Genomic DNA, 22,883 nt, shown 5'->3' with positions numbered 1-22,883 from the left:
GATGGGCCACATATCTCCAGGAATTTCAGCTGGAGATAACGCACATTCCAGGGAAGGAAAATGTCGGTGCTGACACATTGACCAGGTATCCGCAAGTCCCTACTAGTGACGCAACAACCAGCAATAAAATAATCGTCATTAACAAGTTATCACTGTTAGAATACAGTAAGGAATTAAAAGAACAATTCAAAAACCTTGAAATGTTGCAACAACAGGATGAACATGTCAAAAAACTCAAACAGAGGATCGCGCAAAAAACCAATCATAATCTTATGATGCATCGGAATTTACTATTTCGCCAAGCACACTCTGGTGAATATCAAGTCATGGTGCCAAAGGTAGCGGTAAAACAGTTAGTAGAAGAAACCCACAAAATATATGGCCATTGCGGGACATATAAAACGTTTAAACTATTGCAGCAGGATCACCAGTTTAAGAACATGTATAGAACAATTAAACAAATAATCAAGACCTGTGATCTATGCCAAAAAGCGAAAATAAATAATATAACGACTAGGGGACCGACATTAAGCCTCCTACCCACCGAACCGAGGGAAATGGTATCTGCCGATCTGATGGGACCTCTACCCAGGGGACAAGGAGGGTGTAGTAGGAAGGATGAAGACAATGCTTTCCCTCCTGAACCCGGAGGAAAAACCATCACCGAGCTGTCAACAGGGCAGTAACAGTTCGTCGAAGAACTATTCAACAAAACACGGACACCAGCCAAAAAAGCAACAGGGCTCGCAAGAGACGGCTCTGGGTGTCCAACATCTATCAAAAACCCGGATTAAAAAAACTCATCTACAGGGAAAAGATCCAGAGGACTCGCAATGATAAGCGACAAGCTCACCCATAATCTTGAAGTACGAACAATCGACAAAAAAAAAAAAAAAAAAAAAAAAAAAAAAGCTCTCACAACCCTCACATCACCACAAAAATTTAAAGTTTTTTATTTTTATTTTTTTTTTTCTCACTCAAAACTTTTCGCTACAAAAAAAAAAAAATATAAATAAAAAAGGGGACAATGTAATGAGACAAAACTGAGCGACCAAATGCGTGGCGCGCTCTAGTTTGTACATTACTCCTAAGCGATATTGATCACCGCAGTGCAATATCGATTGCGCGACGGAACACAATGACAACAAGTAAATACAGATAGCGCAGGTCGGCATGGCAGTGTTACGAAAGCATGCCGCCCGCCAGAAAACATGAGTTTCCGAATAAAATATTGAAGCGAGGAAAAAGCCAAGCACATATTCGGAATCAGCAGAAAATGTACAATAAGATTACTATTACGAAACATCGTCAACCAATACGAGAAAATAAAAAACATATGAAACATAAACTAAAATTGTGCACGGGACCAGCGAGCTGCGACTAGCATAAGTACGGGCCGCTGACCACCGTAAAACAACGTCTTCCCCGCTGCGAGGAAAGATCAGTAAGCCGGACAATAGTAATATTGCCAAGAACGGATACTGATCCAACTCAACCAACAGCAACTTGCCCCCAGGACTGAATAAGCCGGACGATACACGTATCGTCAAGAACGGATATTCGCAAATAGTCTGCCCCGGCATTCCCTGTACACCGCCGCCGCGAGTAGTACCAGGTGTCGACCTGTCCGTGATTTTTCTGAGCGCCGCCGTCCGAGTTGAGTTGCCAGTTAGCCGCCACGTCACACCAAGAAGCCGGGTCATACCATCACCGTCCGCCAACAGTTACTGTTCATCACCGGATCGACGTTCAAACCACCATCGTCCGCCGATCGTTGCTGCCCAGCAATATTTCTACTGATTATTTTGATAAGCCCTTCACGCCGGTAATAGCAATACATTACCGTGCCCCTGACTGCGCCGATGTACCTAGGTGCGCTACGCCACCAAGATTTAGCAAAACCCGATTAATAAACCGTAAGTTCAATGTTTATGCTTTTCCCCCCATAATTTATGTAAATCCACAAATATATTATTTTATATGTACACTCGTAAGAGTATAAATGCAACTCATGAAAAGAAATATTGTATTACACATGTATAAATTGTAACTATATAAATGAGTAACGTATGTGAAATAAACGCAAATTAATAATATCGAAAACACGAACGCGTTATTTTCCTTACATTTGGCGCCCAACGTGGGGCTCGACGTAAGAAGGAAAATTCTACATCGACCCACGAGATTAAAGAAGTTTTGAAGAAAAGCTACATCGATTTGCAAAGAAGAAAACTACATCGTGAACATGGCTCCAAAGAAAAATGTCACGGAGGAAGCATTTAACATGTTCAGAGAGGAAGTAGAACGGAACAGTCAATACCTAGTCAATCAATTACTACAAAAAATTAGTCAACTTGAAGAAAAATGCCGCAATCTGGAAGAGGAAAATGCAAAGAAAATTGAGAAACTCACAGAAGATATGCAAGACTTGGAACACCAAAATCAAAACAACTTCGAAAATTTAAGAAAAATGTTTGTTGAACCAAGACAAGATATACGAATAATAAACGACGAACGAAAAAATTCCAACATAGAAATATCCAAACCAGTATTTTTTGGCAATAACAAAGATCAACACCCAATAGATTTTTTACAAAATCTTGAAGAATATTTTAAAGTAAGACAAATACATAACGAAGAAAAATTACTAATTATACGAGATTGTCTCAAAAATGCAGCGGGAAATTGGTTCGCCACCGTCCGATTTCAGATTAGAAAATATTCTGAATTTCGAGATGTTTTCATCGACGAATATTGGTCCCGAGAGATACAAATTCAAACTTGGAGCAGTTGTCTAAACACATCCCAGGTACCGAGTAACATAACATACCGAGAACATTTCGCGCAATGGTCAACGAAACTACGTCATTTACAAGTACCACAGATATCTGAGGAAGAAATAGTAGCAAATATTGCCAGTCACTACCCAGGTTACCTCCGAGCAATATTAATATCGCTACCAGAAAAATCAATAATTGCAGCAATGAAAATACTTGGAGCAGAAGAACATCGCAGAGAAAAAACTGAACAGTCCAGTGCAGGGAACACGAATAATCAGCAAAAAACTCAAAACAATTGGAATTATCAACGCAATAACAATTGGAACAATTTTCCACCACGAAACAATCGATGGAACAACAACCAAACATACCGGCCAAACGATAACAACAAAAATGGAGAAACACAACAAACAAGCACACCACAGACTGAACAAATCAAACAAGTGTCAGTAAGTGCAGACCCACAAACAGAACCAAGTAACAGTGAAACTTATGCAGTGAACTCGTTAAGTGCTGCAAATGCATCAATAAGCCCGTATTTAAAGTGTGAAATTGAAGGGGAAGAAATGCTGTTATTGGTTGACACCGGAGCCACAGTAAGTGTACTCACCAAGGAGGTAATTGATATAATTACACAGAAAAACAACAGAATACCACAGCTACCAGTCACGGGTATACAAATAAGCAACGCCGTAGGAAAGAAAATATGCAAAGTGTCCAAACAAATATTTTGCGAATGCAAAATAGGTGATATTTACCTACAGACTAATTTCGTTCAGGTAGAAGGCCTAAACGAACAAGGAATTATTGGTGCAGATATATTAAACAAATATTCAGCACAAATAAAATTCAACAAGCAAACAGTAGAATTCAAAGTCAATGATGTACCAATCATCGTACCGTTTGCCAACCGAGAACCAAAAATCATCGAAGAACATCTGCTCAGGGTGGAAGTTAACGACAACTTGGATGACGACCACGTCAACCTAAACGATCAAGAAAGTCAAATGTTTGTGTCATTATTAAACCGGTACGAACACATTTTTTCTGAACAACCTGGAAAGATTACCGAGTTTCAATGTCAAATCCGTGTCAAACCAGGGGACCCAATTTACCAGCGACCCTATCCAATACCAGTATCGAGGATACCAAAGGTGGATGCAGAGATACAGAGGATGCTAGATTTACAAGTCATAGAAAAATCAACATCACCATGGTCATCACCCATAGTCTGTATTGAAAAGAAAAATGGAGAGATTCGATTATGCCTAGATGCCAGAAAAATTAACACAGTCATAATACCGGATCGAGAATGTCCGACAAATATGGACGACACTCTCATCAAGTTCCAGGGAATGAAATACTTAAGTTCGATTGACTTGACAGCAGGTTACTGGCAGTGCCCATTGAAAACCGAATGTCGGGAAATTACGGCATTTTTGCATAAAGGCCGTAACTATCAATTTAAAGTATTGCCTTTTGGATTAATCAATTCTGTGGCAGAATTCCAAAAAATACTAGATCAAGTATTAGGACCGGAGATTCTACAATTCGCTGCCATATATGTCGATGACATACACATCACTTCAACGAGTTTTCAAGAACATATTTGTCACTTAGAACAAATCTTCGAAAAATTTGCACAACACCATATCACCATCAACAGAAAAAAGTCACAATTTCTGAAAAAACAAGTGATTTTTCTGGGACACATAATAAGTGAAAAAGGAATATCTATGGACCCAGATAAAATACAAACAGTAATGAATTTCCAGCCGCCCAAAACGAAAAAACAGGTACAAGCATTCATTGGGTTCATCAATTTTTACAGAAAATTTATCAGAGACCTGTCACAAGACACGGGACAACTCAGCAAGCTAACCAAAAAAGACGCAAAATGGACATGGGGTACCAGCCAACAGCAAGCGTTTGACAACATAAAACGAAAATTTCTAGAGGACATAATAATTCAATTCCCAGATTTCAAGAGAGAGTTTCACCTGAACACCGATGCCTCAATGACACACCTCGGGGCGGAACTTTATCAAATTACCGAAGAAGGGCAACACCAAACCCTCAGTTTTGCCAGTAGAACACTTAACGCAGCGGAGCAAAACTATAACACCACTGAACTGGAACTGCTCGCAATAGTTTTCGCATGTAAAAAATTTAGAAACTACTTGCTTGGAAACAGGACGAAAATATTAACCGACCACCATGCACTTACATTCCTAAATACGTGTCAACTACTCAATGCTCGATTGGTCAGATGGGCCACATATCTCCAGGAATTTCAGCTGGAGATAACGCACATTCCAGGGAAGGAAAATGTCGGTGCTGACACATTGACCAGGTATCCGCAAGTCCCTACCAGTGACGCAACAATCAGCAATAAAATAATCGTCATTAACAAGTTATCACTGTTAGAATACAGTAAGGAATTAAAAGAACAATTCAAAAACCTTGAAGTGTTGCAACAACAGGATGAACATGTCAAAAAACTCAAACAGAGGATCGCGCAAAAAACCAATCATAATCTTAGTATTACATCAGAATTTACTATTTCGTAAATCACATTCGGGTGACTACCAAGTCATGGTGCCAAAGGTAGCGGTAAAACAGTTAGTAGAAGAAACCCACAAAATATATGGCCATTGCGGGACATATAAAACGTTTAAACTATTGCAGCAGGATCACCAGTTTAAGAACATGTATAGAACAATTAAACAAATCATCAAGACCTGTGATCTATGCCAAAAAGCGAAAATAAGTAATATAACGGCTAGGGGACCGACGTTAAGCCTCCTACCCACCGAACCGAGAAAAATGGTATCTGCCGACCTGATGGTACCACTACCCAGGGGACAAGGAGGGTGTAGTAGGAAGGATGAAGACAATGCTTTCCCTCCTGAACCCGGAGGAAAAACCATCACCGAGCTGTCAACAGGGCAGTAACAGTTCGTCGAAGAACTATTTAACAAAACACGGACACCAGCCAAAAAAGCAACAGGGCTCGCAAGAGACGGCTCTGGGTGTCCAACATCTATCAAAAACCCGGATTAAAAAAAAACTCATCTACAAAGAAAAGATCCAGAGGACTCGCAACGATAAGCGACAAGCTCACCCATGATCTTGAAGCACGAACAATCGACAAAAAAAAAAAAAAAGCCATCACAACCCTCACATCACCACAAAAATTTAAAGTTTTTATTTTTATTTTTATTTTTTTTTCTCACTCAAAACTTTTCGCTACAAAAAAAAAAAAATATAAATAAAAAAGGGGACAATGTAATGAGACAAAACTGAGCAACCAAATGCGTGGCGCGCTCTAGTTTGTACATTACTCCCAAGCAATATTGATCACCGCAGTGCAATATCGATTGCGCGACGGAGCATAATAACCACTAGTAAATACAGATAGCGCAGGTCGGCATGGCAGTTTTACGAAAGCATGCCGCCCGCCAGAAAACATGAGTTTCCGAATAAAATATTGAAGCGAGAAAAAAGCCAAGCACATATTCGAACTCAGCAGAAAAGGTACAATAAGATTACTATTACGAAATATCGTCAACCAATACGGGAAATTCAAAAACACCTAAAACATTAACTAAAATTGTGCACGGGACCAGCGAGCTTCGACTAGCATAAGTACAGGCCGCTGACCGCCGTAAAACATCGTCTTCCCCGCTGCGAGGAAAGATCAGTAAGCCGGACAATAGTAATATTGCCAAGAACGGATACTGATCCAACTCAACCAACAGCAACTTGCCCCAGGACTGAATAAGCCGGACGATACACGTATCGTCAAGAACGGATATTCGCAAATAGTCTGACCCGGCATTCCCTTGTACACCGCCGCCGCGAGTAGTACCGTGTGTAGACCTGTCCGTGATTTTTCTGAGCGCCGCCGTCCGAGTTGAGTTGCCAGTTAGCCGCCACGTCACACCAAGAAGCCGAGTCATACCATCACCGTCCGCCAACAGTTGCTGTTCGTCACCGTCAATACACCACGGAATCGACGTTCAACCCACCATCGTCCGCAGATAGTTGCCGTCCAGCAATATTACTGCTGAATATTTTTGATAAGCCCTTCACGCCGGTAATAACAATATATTACCGTGCCCCTGACTGCGCCGATGTACTTAGGTGCGCTACGCCACCAAAATTGAGCAAAACCCGATTAATAACCGTAAGTTCAATGTTCACGCTGTCCCCCCCTTATTCCATGTAAACCCACATCATAGACTATTTTATATGTACACTCGTAAGAGTAAAAAATCAATTTAAAAGAAATACTGTAATACATATTTTAAAATTGTATCTGTATAAACGAATTCACATAAGATGATGGAAATAAACGTACAAAAATACATATTATAAAAACACAAGCGTTTAACTTTTCCTTACATTTGGCGCCCAACTGCAGTGCTCGACGTAAGAAGGAAAATTCTACATCGACCCACGAGATTAAAGAAGTTTTGAAGAAAAGCTACATCGATTTGCAAAGAAGAAAACTACATCGTGAACATGGCTCCGAAGAGAAATGTCACCGAAGAAGCATTTAACGCGTTCAAGGAGGAAGTGGAACGAAACAGTCAATATTTGGTAAATCAATTATTGCAAAAAATCGAAAACCTAAAAAATGAACACGCTAACAAAATAGAAAACATTGAAGAAAATTGGTCAAGGAAGTTAATAGAAATTGAACAAAAATATGAACGTCAGGAACAACGATCATCACCACCACCAGCGCATAACTGTATAAATAATAATAATTTACATCAAACAGATATTGCACGACCTACATTTTTTGGAAACGGACGGGACATGCACCCGCGAGATTTCCTAAGTCGACTCGAGGAATATTTTGCCATTAAACAAACGTATGTGGGAGAAAAAATCATTGTAGTGGGAGATTGTTTAAAATCGAACGCGTATAGTTGGTTTTCCACGGTGCGTTTTCAACTATGCAATTACGACGATTTCAAGAGAGCATTTATTGATGAATATTGGTCCAGGGAAATTCAAATTCAAGTCTGGAGCCAATGCCTAAATGTAAATCAGGTAACAGCGAATTACAGAGAACATTTTGCGACCTGGGCCACAAAACTACGACACCTAGAGGTACCAAGACTGTCGGAACCAGAAATCGTAAAACACATTGCCAAACACTATCCTGGTTATTTAAGGGCAATACTTGTATCGTTACCCGAAAGAACGATAGTAGCCGCTATGAAAATTCTGGGAGAAGAAGAAAACACTACAGAAAAGCCAGAACAATCATCGACGGACCGAAATAATAATAACAGTCAACAGAAAAGCAATAATTGGAACCATCAACGGAACAATGGTTGGAACAACATGCCGCCTCGAAACAATCGGTGGAACAACAACCAACCATACCGCCCAAACGACAACAACAAACCTGGTGAAACACAAACAAATAATAAACCACAAACTGAACAAATCAAACAAGTATCAGTAAATGTAGACCCACCGGCTGGACCAAGTAACAACGAAACTTACGCGGTAAATTCGTTAAGTACGGCAAATACGTCCAGAAGCCCATACTTGAAATGTGAAATTGAAGGGGAGGAAATGCTATTATTGGTCGACACCGGAGCCACAATAAGTGTACTCACCAAGGAGGTAATTGATATAATTACACAGAAAAACAACAGGATACCACAGCTACCAGTCACGGGTATACAAATAAGCAACGCCGTAGGAAAGAAAATATGCAAAGTGTCCAAACAAATATTTTGCGAATGCAAAATAGGGGATATTTACCTACAGACTAATTTCGTTCAGGTAGAAGGCCTAAACGAACAAGGAATTATTGGTGCAGATATATTAAACAAATATTCAGCACAAATAAAATTCAACAAGCAAACAGTAGAATTCAAAGTCAATGATGTACCAATCATCGTACCGTTTGCCAACCGAGAACCAAAAATCATCGAAGAACATCTGCTTAGGGTGGAAGTTAACGACAACTTGGATGACGACCACGTCAACCTAAACGATCAAGAAAGTCAAATGTTTGTGTCATTATTAAACCAGTACGAACACATTTTTTCTGAACAACCTGGAAAGATTACAGAGTTTCAATGTCAAATCCGTGTCAAACCAGGGGACCCAATTTACCAGCGACCCTATCCAATACCAGTATCGAGGATACCAAAGGTGGATGCAGAGATACAGAGGATGCTAGATTTACAAGTCATAGAAAAATCAACATCACCATGGTCATCACCCATAGTCTGTATTGAAAAGAAAAATGGAGAGATTCGATTATGCCTAGATGCCAGAAAAATTAACACAGTCATAATACCGGATCGAGAATGTCCTACAAATATGGACGACACTCTCATCAAGTTCCAGGGAATGAAATACTTAAGTTCGATTGACTTGACAGCAGGTTACTGGCAGTGCCCATTGAAAACCGAATGTCGGGAAATTACGGCATTTTTGCATAAAGGCCGTAACTATCAATTTAAAGTATTACCTTTTGGATTAATCAATTCTGTGGCAGAATTCCAAAAAATACTAGATCAAGTATTAGGACCGGAGATTCTACAATTCGCTGCCATATATGTCGATGACATACACATCACTTCAACGAGTTTTCAAGAACATATTTGTCACTTAGAACAAATCTTCAAAAAATTTGCACAACACCATATCACCATCAACAGAAAAAAGTCACAATTTCTGAAAAAACAAGTGATTTTTCTGGGACACATAATAAGTGAAAAAGGAATATCTATGGACCCAGATAAAATACAAACAGTAATGAATTTCCAGCCGCCCAAAACGAAAAAACAGGTACAAGCATTCATTGGGTTCATCAATTTTTACAGAAAATTTATCAGAGACCTGTCACAAGACACGGGACAACTCAGCAAGTTAACCAAAAAAGACGCAAAATGGACATGGGGTACCAGCCAACAGCAAGCGTTTGACAACATAAAACGAAAATTTCTAGAGGACATAATAATTCAATTCCCAGATTTCAAGAGAGAGTTTCACCTGAACACCGATGCCTCAACGACACACCTCGGGGCGGAACTTTATCAAATTACCGAAGAAGGGCAACACCAAACCCTCAGTTTTGCCAGTAGAACACTTAACGCAGCGGAGCAAAACTATAACACCACTGAACTGGAACTGCTCGCAATAGTTTTCGCATGTAAAAAATTTAGAAACTACTTGCTTGGAAACAGGACGAAAATATTAACCGACCACCATGCACTTACATTCCTAAATACGTGTCAACTACTCAATGCTCGATTGGTCAGATGGGCCACATATCTCCAGGAATTTCAGCTGGAGATAACGCACATTCCAGGGAAGGAAAATGTCGGTGCTGACACATTGACCAGGTATCCGCAAGTCCCTACCAGTGACGCAACAATCAGCAATAAAATAATCGTCATAAACAAATTATCTTTACTAGAATACAGCAATGAAGTGAAAGAACAATTCAAAAACTTACAAGTACTGCAACAACAAGATGAACACATCCAAAAGCTCAAACAAATAATCACACAAAGGGCCAATCATAATTTAGTATTACATCAGAATTTACTGTTTCGTAAATCACATTCGGGTGACTACCAAATTATGGTGCCTGGAGTAGCAGTAAAAAGGCTGGTGGAAGAAACACACCAAATATACGGACATTGCGGAACTTACAAGACGTATAAACTGTTGCAGCAGGATCACCAGTTTAAGAACATGTATAGAACAATTAAACAAATAATCAAGACCTGTGATCTATGCCAAAAAGCGAAAATAAATAATATAACGGCTAGGGGACCGACGTTAAGCCTCCTACCCACCGAACCGAGAGAAATGGTATCTGCCGACCTGATGGGACCACTACCCAGGGGACAAGGAGGGTGTAGTAGGAAGGATGAAGACAATGCTTTCCCTCCTGAACCCGGAGGAAAAACCATCACCGAGCTGTCAACAGGGCAGTAACAGTTCGTCGAAGAACTAGTTAACAAAACACGGACACCAGCCAAAAAAGCAACAGGGCTCGCAAGAGACGGCTCTGGGTGTCCAACATCTATCACAACAAAATTCAAAAAAAAAAAAAATCTATGTATATTGCCCAAAACTATAACTTGCTTGTGAATTCAAAAAAAAAAAAAAAAAAAAAAAAAAAAAAAAAAAAAATTTTCTTATGTAACACATACCTCCCCATTATACAGGAACTCAGAAAGATGTTTGTACAAATCCCCTTAGACCGACTGCGAAGCAGAGTATCACTGAACAAAATCGAAGTCACCCACATTGACAAATTATTAACCACAGAACAAAAGCGAAAGATAGCGACGTTTTACCGACAGGAAGAAGCCAAAAGAACTAGATATGCTCAGGAACCATCATGGAACATGCCACCCACCATCCACGCTATCCGAAGACCTTCAGCTACAGGAATGGTGTGGGAGGAGTTCATGGCCCAGTGGGAGAGGAGACCCGAACGGAATTCTACTCCACCTCAACCACGAGAAATCGCAGAAATCATTGATATACCGGAAAGGGAATCGTCACCCGAGTTAAGCGAAACAGATTCAGATTTAGTCATCATGACCATAAAGCAGATAATAGACCAATACCCGAAGTCCCCAATGAAAATCAGGAAAAGCATATTAGAAGTTGGAGCATACCTGAAAGACTTCGAAAACATCTCCAAAACTCGTCTTAAAAAACTCATCTACAAAGAAAAGATCCAGAGGACTCGCAACGATAAGCGACAAGCTCACCCATGATCTTGAAGCACGAACAATCGACAACTCTCACAACTCTCACAACCCTCACATCACCACAAAAATTTAAAGTTTTTATTTTTATTTTTTTTTTTTTTTCTCACTCAAAACTTTTCGCTACAAAAAAAAAAAAAAAAAATATAAATAAAAAAGGGGACAATGTAATGAGACAAAACTGAGCAACCAAATGCGTGGCGCGCTCTAGTTTGTACATTACTCCCAAGCAATATTGATCACCGCAGTGCAATATCGATTGCGCGACGGAGCATAATAACCACTAGTAAATACAGATAGCGCAGGTCGGCATGGCAGTTTTACGAAAGCATGCCGCCCGCCAGAAAACATGAGTTTCCGAATAAAATATTGAAGCGAGAAAAAAGCCAAGCACATATTCGAACTCAGCAGAAAAGGTACAATAAGATTACTATTACGAAACATCGTCAACCAATACGGGAAATTCAAAAACATATGAAACATAAACTAAAATTGTGCACGGGACCAGCGAGCTTCGACTAGCATAAGTACGGGCCGCTGACCGCCGTAAAACAACGTCTTCCCCGCTGTGAGGAAAGATCAGTAAGCCGGACAATAGTAATATTGCCAAGAACGGATACTGATCCAACTCAACCAACAGCAACTTGCCCCCAGGACTGAATAAGCCGGACGATACTAGTATCGTCAAGAACGGATATTCGCAAATAGTCTGCCCCGGCATTCCCGTGTACACCGCCGCCGCGAGTAGTACCAGGTGTCGACCTGTCCGTGATTTTTCTGAGCGCCGCCGTCCGAGTTGAGTTGCCAGTTAGCCGCCACGTCACACCAAGAAGCCGGGTCATACCATCACCGTCCGCCAACAGTTGCTGTTCATCACCGGATCGACGTTCAACCCACCATCGTCCGCCGATCGTTGCTGCCCAGCAATATTACTACTGATTGTTTTGATAAGCCCTTCACGCCGGTAATAGCAATACATTACCGTGCCCCTGACTGCGCCGATGTACCTAGGTGCGCTACGCCACCAAGATTTAGCAAAACCCGATTAATAAACCGTAAGTTCAATGTTTATGCTTTTCCCCCCATAATTTATGTAAATCCACAAATATATTATTTTATATGTACACTCGTAAGAGTATAAATGCAACTCATGAAAAGAAATACTGTATTACACATGTATAAATTGTAACTGTATAAATGAGTAACGTATGTGAAATAAACGCAAATTAATAATATCAAAAACACGAACGCGTTATTTTCCTTACATTTGGCGCCCAACTGCAGTGCTCGACGTAAGAAGGAAAATTCTACATCGACCCACGAGATTAAAGAAGTTTTGAAGAAAAGCTACATCGATTTGCAAAGAAGAAAACTACATCGTGAACATGGCTCCAAAGAAAAATGTCACGGAGGAAGCATTTAACATGTTCAGAGAGGAAGTAGAACGGAACAGTCAATACCTAGTCAATCAATTACTACAAAAAATTAGTCAACTTGAAGAAAAATGCAGCAATCTGGAAGAGGAAAATGCAAAGAAAATTGAGAAACTCACAGAAGATATGCAAGACTTGGAACAACAAAATCAAAACAACTTCGAAAATTTAAGAAAAATGTTTGTTGAACCAAGACAAGATATACGAATAATAAACGACGAACGAAAAAATTCCAACATAGAAATATCCAAACCAGTATTTTTTGGCAATAACAAAGATCAACACCCAATAGATTTTTTACAAAATCTTGAAGAATATTTTAAAGTAAGACAAATACATAACGAAGAAAAATTACTAATTATACGAGATTGTCTCAAAAATGCAGCGGGAAATTGGTTCGCCACCGTCCGATTTCAGATTAGAAAATATTCTGAATTTCGAGATGTTTTCATCGACGAATATTGGTCCCGAGAGATACAAATTCAAACTTGGAGCAGTTGTCTAAACACATCCCAGGTACCGAGTAACATAACATACCGAGAACATTTCGCGCAATGGTCAACGAAACTACGTCATTTACAAGTACCACAGATATCTGAGGAAGAAATAGTAGCAAATATTGCCAGTCACTACCCAGGTTACCTCCGAGCAATATTAATATCGCTACCAGAAAAATCAATAATTGCAGCAATGAAAATACTTGGAGCAGAAGAACATCGCAGAGAAAAAACTGAACAGTCCAGTGCAGGGAACACGAATAATCAGCAAAAAACTCAAAACAATTGGAATTATCAACGCAATAACAATTGGAACAATTTTCCACCACGAAACAATCGATGGAACAACAACCAAACATACCGGCCAAACGATAACAACAAAAATGGAGAAACACAACAAACAAGCACACCACAGACTGAACAAATCAAACAAGTGTCAGTAAGTGCAGACCCACAAACAGGACCAAGTAACAACGAAACTTACGCGGTAAATTCATTAAGTACGGCAAATACGTCCAGAAGCCCATACTTGAAATGTGAAATTGAAGGGGAGGAAATGCTATTATTGGTCGACACCGGAGCCACAATAAGTGTACTCACCAAGGAGGTAATTGATATAATTACACAGAAAAACAACAGAATACCACAGCTACCGGTCACGGGTATACAAATAAGCAACGCCGTAGGAAAGAAAATATGCAAAGTGTCCAAACAAATATTTTGCGAATGCAAAATAGGTGATATTTACATACAGACTAATTTCGTTCAGGTAGAAGGCCTAAACGAACAAGGAATTATTGGTGCAGATATATTAAACAAATATTCAGCACAAATAAAATTCAACAAGCAAACAGTAGAATTCAAAGTCAATGATGTACCAATCATCGTACCGTTTGCCAACCGAGAACCAAAAATCATCGAAGAACATCTGCTCAGGGTGGAAGTTAACGACAACTTGGATGACGACCACGTCAACCTAAACGATCAAGAAAGTCAAATGTTTGTGTCATTATTAAACCGGTACGAACACATTTTTTCTGAACAACCTGGAAAGATTACCGAGTTTCAATGTCAAATCCGTGTCAAACCAGGGGACCCAATTTACCAGCGACCCTATCCAATACCAGTATCGAGGATACCAAAGGTGGATGCAGAGATACAGAGGATGCTAGATTTACAAGTCATAGAAAAATCAACATCACCATGGTCATCACCCATAGTCTGTATTGAAAAAAAAAATGGAGAGATTCGATTATGCCTAGATGCCAGAAAAATTAACACAGTCATAATACCGGATCGAGAATGTCCGACAAATATGGACGACACTCTCATCAAGTTCCAGGGAATGAAATACTTAAGTTCGATTGACTTGACAGCAGGTTACTGGCAGTGCCCATTGAAAACCGAATGTCGGGAAATTACGGCATTTTTGCATAAAGGCCGTAACTATCAATTTAAAGTATTGCCTTTTGGATTAATCAATTCTGTGGCAGAATTCCAAAAAATACTAGATCAAGTATTAGGACCGGAGATTCTACAATTCGCTGCCATATATGTCGATGACATACACATCACTTCAACGAGTTTTCAAGAACATATTTGTCACTTAGAACAAATCTTCGAAAAATTTGCACAACACCATATCACCATCAACAGAAAAAAGTCACAATTTCTGAAAAAACAAGTGATTTTTCTGGGACACATAATAAGTGAAAAAGGAATATCTATGGACCCAGATAAAATACAAACAGTAATGAATTTCCAGCCGCCCAAAACGAAAAAACAGGTACAAGCATTCATTGGGTTCATCAATTTTTACAGAAAATTTATCAGAGACCTGTCACAAGACACGGGACAACTCAGCAAGCTAACCAAAAAAGACGCAAAATGGACATGGGGTACCAGCCAACAGCAAGCGTTTGACAACATAAAACGAAAATTTCTAGAGGACATAATAATTCAATTCCCAGATTTCAAGAGAGAGTTTCACCTGAACACCGATGCCTCAACGACACACCTCGGGGCGGAACTTTATCAAATTACCGAAGAAGGGCAACACCAAACCCTCAGTTTTGCCAGTAGAACACTTAACGCAGCGGAGCAAAACTATAACACCACTGAACTGGAACTGCTCGCAATAGTTTTTGCATGTAAAAAATTTAGAAACTACTTGCTTGGAAACAGGACGAAAATATTAACCGACCACCATGCACTTACATTCCTAAATACGTGTCAACTACTCAATGCTCGATTGGTCAGATGGGCCACATATCTCCAGGAATTTCAGCTGGAGATAACGCACATTCCAGGGAAAGAAAATGTCGGTGCTGACACATTGACTAGGTATCCGCAAGTCCCTACCAGTGACGCAACAACCAGCAATAAAATAATCGTTATTAACAAGTTATCACTGTTAGAATACAGTAAGGAATTAAAAGAACAATTCAAAAACCTTGAAATGTTGCAACAACAGGATGAACATGTCAAAAAACTCAAACAGAGGATCGCGCAAAAAACCAATCATAATCTTATGATGCATCGGAATTTACTATTTCGCCAAGCACACTCTGGTGAATATCAGATCATGGTGCCAAAGGTAGCGGTAAAACAGTTAGTAGAAGAAACCCACAAAATATATGGCCATTGCGGGACATATAAAACGTTTAAACTATTGCAGCAGGATCACCAGTTTAAGAACATGTATAGAACAATTAAACAAATTATCAAGACCTGTGATCTATGCCAAAAAGCGAAAATAAGTAATATAACGGCTAGGGGACCGACGTTAAGCCTCCTACCCACCGAACCGAGAGAAATGGTATCTGCCGATCTGATGGGACCTCTACCCAGGGGACAAGGAGGGTGTAGTAGGAAGAATGAAGACAATGCTTTCCCTCCTGAACCCGGAGGAAAAACCATCACCGAGCTGTCAACAGGGCAGTAACAGTTCGTCGAAGAACTATTTAACAAAACACGGACACCAGCCAAAAAAGCAACAGGGCTCGCAAGAGACGGCTCTGGGTGTCCAACATCTATCAAAAACTCGTCTTAAAAAACTCATCTACAGGGAAAAGATCCAGAGGACTCGCAATGATAAGCGACAAGCTCACCCATAATCTTGAAGTACGAACAATCGACAAAACAAGCTCTCACAACCCTCACATCACCACAAAAATTTAAAGTTTTTATTTTTATTTTTTTTTTTTCTCACTCAAAACTTTTCGCTACAAAAAAAAAAAAAAATATAAATAAAAAAGGGGACAATGTAATGAGACAAAACTGAGCGACCAAATGCGTGGCGCGCTCTAGTTTGTACATTACTCCTAAGCGATATTGATCACCGCAGTGCAATATCGATTGCCCGCCAGAAAACATGAGTTTCCGAATAAAATACAGATAGCGCAGGTCGGCATGGCAGTTTTACGAAAGCATGCCGCCCGCCAGAAAACATGAGTTTCCGAATAAAATATTGAAGCGAGAAAAAAGCCAAGCACATATTCGAAATCAGCAGAAAATGTACAATAAGATTACTATTACGAAACATCGTCAACCAATACAAGAAAATAAAAAACATATGAAACATAAACTAAAATTGTGCACGGGACCAGCGAGCTGCGACTAGCATAAGTACGGGCCGCTGACCACCGTAAAACAACGTCTTCCCCGCTGTGAGGAAAGATCAGTAAGCCGGACAATAGTAATATTGCCAAGAACGGATACTGATCCAACTCAACCAACAGCAACTTGCCCCCAGGACTGAATAAGCCGGACGATACTAGTATCGTCAAGAACGGATATTCGCAAATAGTCTGCCCCGGCATTCCCTGTACACCGCCGCCGCGAGTAGTACCAGGTGTCGACCTGTCCGTGATTTTTCTGAGCGCCGCCGTCCGAGTTGAGTTGCCAGTTAGCCGCCACGTCACACCAAGAAGCCGGGTCATACCATCACCGTCCGCCAACAGTTGCTGTTCATCACCGGATCGACGTTCAACCCACCATCGTCCGCCGATAGTTGCTGCCCAGCAATATTACTACTGATTATTTTGATAAGCCCTTCACGCCGGTAATAGCAATACATTACCGTGCCCCTGACTGCGCCGATGTACCTAGGTGCGCTACGCCACCAAGATTTAGCAAAACCCGATTAATAAACCGTAAGTTCAATGTTTATGCTTTTCCCCCCCATAATTTATGTAAATCCACAAATATATTATTTTATATGTACACTCGTAAGAGTATAAATGCAACTCATGAAAAGAAATATTGTATTACACATGTATAAATTGTAACTATATAAATGAGTAACGTATGTGAAATAAACGCAAATTAATAATATCGAAAACACGAACGCGTTATTTTCCTTACATTTGGCGCCCAACTGCAGTGCTCGACGTAAGAAGGAAAATTCTACATCGACCCACGAGATTAAAGAAGTTTTGAAGAAAAGCTACATCGATTTGCAAAGAAGAAAACTACATCGTGAACATGGCTCCAAAGAAAAATGTCACGGAGGAAGCATTTAACATGTTCAGAGAGGAAGTAGAACGGAACAGTCAATACCTAGTCAATCAATTACTACAAAAAATCAGTCAACTTGAAGAAAAATGCAGCAATCTGGAAGAGGAAAATGCAAAGAAAATTGAGAAACTCACAGAAGATATGCAAGACTTGGAACAACAAAATCAAAACAACTTCGAAAATTTAAGAAAAATGTTTGTTGAACCAAGACAAGATATACGAATAATAAACGACGAACGAAAAAATTCCAACATAGAAATATCCAAACCAGTATTTTTTGGCAATAACAAAGATCAACACCCAATAGATTTTTTACAAAATCTTGAAGAATATTTTAAAGTAAGACAAATACATAACGAAGAAAAATTACTAATTATACGAGATTGTCTCAAAAATGCAGCGGGAAATTGGTTCGCCACCGTCCGATTTCAGATTAGAAAATATTCTGAATTTCGAGATGTTTTCATCGACGAATATTGGTCCCGAGAGATACAAATTCAAACTTGGAGCAGTTGTCTAAACACATCCCAGGTACCGAGTAACATAACATACCGAGAACATTTCGCGCAATGGTCAACGAAACTACGTCATTTACAAGTACCACAGATATCTGAGGAAGAAATAGTAGCAAATATTGCCAGTCACTACCCAGGTTACCTCCGAGCAATATTAATATCGCTACCAGAAAAATCAATAATTGCAGCAATGAAAATACTTGGAGCAGAAGAACATCGCAGAGAAAAAACTGAACAGTCCAGTGCAGGGAACACGAATAATCAGCAAAAAACTCAAAACAATTGGAATTATCAACGCAATAACAATTGGAATAATTTTCCACCACGAAATAATCGATGGAACAACAACCAAACATACCGGCCAAACGATAACAACAAAAATGGAGAAACACAACAAACAAACACACCACAGACTGAACAAATCAAACAAGTGTCAGTAAGTGCAGACCCACAAACAGGACCAAGTAACAACGAAACTTACGCGGTAAATTCATTAAGTACGGCAAATACGTCCAGAAGCCCATACTTGAAATGTGAAATTGAAGGGGAGGAAATGCTATTATTGGTCGACACCGGAGCCACAATAAGTGTACTCACCAAGGAGGTAATTGATATAATTACACAGAAAAACAACAGAATACCACAGCTACCAGTCACGGGTATACAAATAAGCAACGCCGTAGGAAAGAAAATATGCAAAGTGTCCAAACAAATATTTTGCGAATGCAAAATAGGTGATATTTACCTACAGACTAATTTCGTTCAGGTAGAAGGCCTAAACGAACAAGGAATTATTGGTGCAGATATATTAAACAAATATTCAGCACAAATAAAATTCAACAAGCAAACAGTAGAATTCAAAGTCAATGATGTACCAATCATCGTACCGTTTGCCAACCGAGAACCAAAAATCATCGAAGAACATCTGCTCAGGGTGGAAGTTAACGACAACTTGGATGACGACCACGTCAACCTAAACGATCAAGAAAGTCAAATGTTTGTGTCATTATTAAACCGGTACGAACACATTTTTTCTGAACAACCTGGAAAGATTACCGAGTTTCAATGTCAAATCCGTGTCAAACCAGGGGACCCAATTTACCAGCGACCCTATCCAATACCAGTATCGAGGATACCAAAGGTGGATGCAGAGATACAGAGGATGCTAGATTTACAAGTCATAGAAAAATCAACATCACCATGGTCATCACCCATAGTCTGTATTGAAAAAAAAAATGGAGAGATTCGATTATGCCTAGATGCCAGAAAAATTAACACAGTCATAATACCGGATCGAGAATGTCCGACAAATATGGACGACACTCTCATCAAGTTCCAGGGAATGAAATACTTAAGTTCGATTGACTTGACAGCAGGTTACTGGCAGTGCCCATTGAAAACCGAATGTCGGGAAATTACGGCATTTTTGCATAAAGGCCGTAACTATCAATTTAAAGTATTGCCTTTTGGATTAATCAATTCTGTGGCAGAATTCCAAAAAATACTAGATCAAGTATTAGGACCGGAGATTCTACAATTCGCTGCCATATATGTCGATGACATACACATCACTTCAACGAGTTTTCAAGAACATATTTGTCACTTAGAACAAATCTTCGAAAAATTTGCACAACACCATATCACCATCAACAGAAAAAAGTCACAATTTCTGAAAAAACAAGTGATTTTTCTGGGACACATAATAAGTGAAAAAGGAATATCTATGGACCCAGATAAAATACAAACAGTAATGAATTTCCAGCCGCCCAAAACGAAAAAACAGGTACAAGCATTCATTGGGTTCATCAATTTTTACAGAAAATTCATCAGAGACCTGTCACAAGACACGGGACAACTCAGCAAGCTAACCAAAAAAGACGCAAAATGGACATGGGGTACCAGCCAACAGCAAGCGTTTGACAACATAAAACGAAAATTTCTAGAGGACATAATAATTCAATTCCCAGATTTCAAGAGAGAGTTTCACCTGAACACCGATGCCTCAACGACACACCTCGGGGCGGAACTTTATCAAATTACCGAAGAAGGGCAACACCAAACTCTCAGTTTTGCCAGTAGAACACTTAACGCAGCGGAGCAAAACTATAACACCACTGAACTGGAACTGCTCGCAATAGTTTTCGCATGTAAAAAATTTAGAAACTACTTGCTTGGAAACAGGACGAAAATATTAACCGACCACCATGCACTTACATTCCTAAATACGTGTCAACTACTCAATGCTCGATTGGTCAGATGGGCCACATATCTCCAGGAATTTCAGCTGGAGATAACGCACATTCCAGGGAAAGAAAATGTCGGTGCTGACACATTGACTAGGTATCCGCAAGTCCCTACCAGTGACGCAACAACCAGCAATAAAATAATCGTTATTAACAAGTTATCACTGTTAGAATACAGTAAGGAATTAAAAGAACAATTCAAAAACCTTGAAATGTTGCAACAACAGGATGAACATGTCAAAAAACTCAAACAGAGGATCGCGCAAAAAACCAATCATAATCTTATGATGCATCGGAATTTACTATTTCGCCAAGCACACTCTGGTGAATATCAAGTCATGGTGCCAAAGGTAGCGGTAAAACAGTTAGTAGAAGAAACCCACAAAATATATGGCCATTGCGGGACATATAAAACGTTTAAACTATTGCAGCAGGATCACCAGTTTAAGAACATGTATAGAACAATTAAACAAATAATCAAGACCTGTGATCTATGCCAAAAAGCGAAAATAAATAATATAACGGCTAGGGGACCGACATTAAGCCTCCTACCCACCGAACCGAGGGAAATGGTATCCGCCGACCTGATGGGACCACTACCCAGGGGACAAGGAGGGTGTAGTAGGAAGGATGAAGACAATGCTTTCCCTCCTGAACCCGGAGGAAAAACCATCACCGAGCTGTCAACAGGGCAGTAACAGTTCGTCGAAGAACTATTTAACAAAACACGGACACCAGCCAAAAAAGCAACAGGGCTCGCAAGAGACGGCTCTGGGTGTCCAACATCTATCAAAAACCCGGATTAAAAAACTCATCTACAAAGAAAAGATCCAGAGGACTCGCAACGATAAGCGACAAGCTCACCCATGATCTTGAAGCACGAACAATCGAAAAAAAAAAAAGTCTCACAACCCTCACATCATCACAAAATTTTTAAAGTTTTTATTTTTATTTTTTTTTTTTCTCACTCAAAACTTTTCGCTACAAAAAAAAATATAAATAAAAAAGGGGACAATGTAATGAGACAAAACTGAGCGACCAAATGCGTGGCGCGCTCTAGTTTGTACATTACTCCTAAGCGATATTGATCACCGCAGTGCAATATCGATTGCTCGACGGAACACAATGACAACAAGTAAATACAGATAGCGCAGGTCGGCATGGCAGTGTTACGAAAGCATGCCGCCCGCCAGAAAACATGAGTTTCCGAATAAAATATTGAAGCGAGGAAAAAGCCAAGCACATATTCGGAATCAGCAGAAAATGTACAATAAGATTACTATTACGAAACATCGTCAACCAATACGAGAAAATAAAAAACATATGAAACATAAACTAAAATTGTGCACGGGACCAGCGAGCTGCGACTAGCATAAGTACGGGCCGCTGACCACCGTAAAACAACGTCTTCCCCGCTGTGAGGAAAGATCAGTAAGCCGGACAATAGTAATATTGCCAAGAACGGATACTGATCCAACTCAACCAACAGCAACTTGCCCCCAGGACTGAATAAGCCGGACGATACTAGTATCGTCAAGAACGGATATTCGCAAATAGTCTGCCCCGGCATTCCCTGTACACCGCCGCCGCGAGTAGTACCAGGTGTCGACCTGTCCGTGATTTTTCTGAGCGCCGCCGTCCGAGTTGAGTTGCCAGTTAGCCGCCACGTCACACCAAGAAGCCGGGTCATACCATCACCGTCCGCCAACAGTTGCTGTTCATCACCGGATCGACGTTCATACCATCACCGTCCGCCAACAGTTGCTGTTCATCACCGGATCGACGTTCAAACCACCATCGTCCGCCGATCGTTGCTGCCCAGCAATATTTCTACTGATTATTTTGATAAGCCCTTCACGCCGGTAATAGCAATACATTACCGTGCCCCTGACTGCGCCGATGTACCTAGGTGCGCTACGCCACCAAGATTTAGCAAAACCCGATTAATAAACCGTAAGTTCAATGTTTATGCTTTTCCCCCCATAATTTATGTAAATCCACAAATATATTATTTTATATGTACACTCGTAAGAGTATAAATGCAACTCATGAAAAGAAATATTGTATTACACATGTATAAATTGTAACTATATAAATGAGTAACGTATGTGAAATAAACGCAAATT

At 40.0% G+C, this 22,883-nt stretch overlaps 1 protein-coding gene across 1 annotated transcript; it reads right to left on the bottom strand.

Annotated features, from left to right (window-relative positions):
* Positions 1-6,334: 6,334 nt before the first annotated feature.
* LOC115034168 lies at positions 6,335-22,513 on the bottom strand. Its single transcript, XM_029490022.1, has 2 exons — positions 22,432-22,513; positions 6,335-6,726 (listed from the first exon to the last, which is right to left on the bottom strand). Exons 1-2 carry the CDS (start codon positions 22,445-22,447, stop codon positions 6,335-6,337), a joined length of 408 nt encoding a protein of 135 aa, XP_029345882.1. The 5' UTR covers positions 22,448-22,513.
* Positions 22,514-22,883: the final 370 nt, after the last annotated feature.

Source organism: Acyrthosiphon pisum, chromosome A2, assembly GCF_005508785.2.
Source record: "Acyrthosiphon pisum isolate AL4f chromosome A2, pea_aphid_22Mar2018_4r6ur, whole genome shotgun sequence".
NCBI lineage: Eukaryota > Metazoa > Arthropoda > Insecta > Hemiptera > Aphididae > Acyrthosiphon > Acyrthosiphon pisum.
Note: the sequence above shows the minus strand (reverse complement) of the source record. Positions and strands in the feature narration are given on the sequence as shown.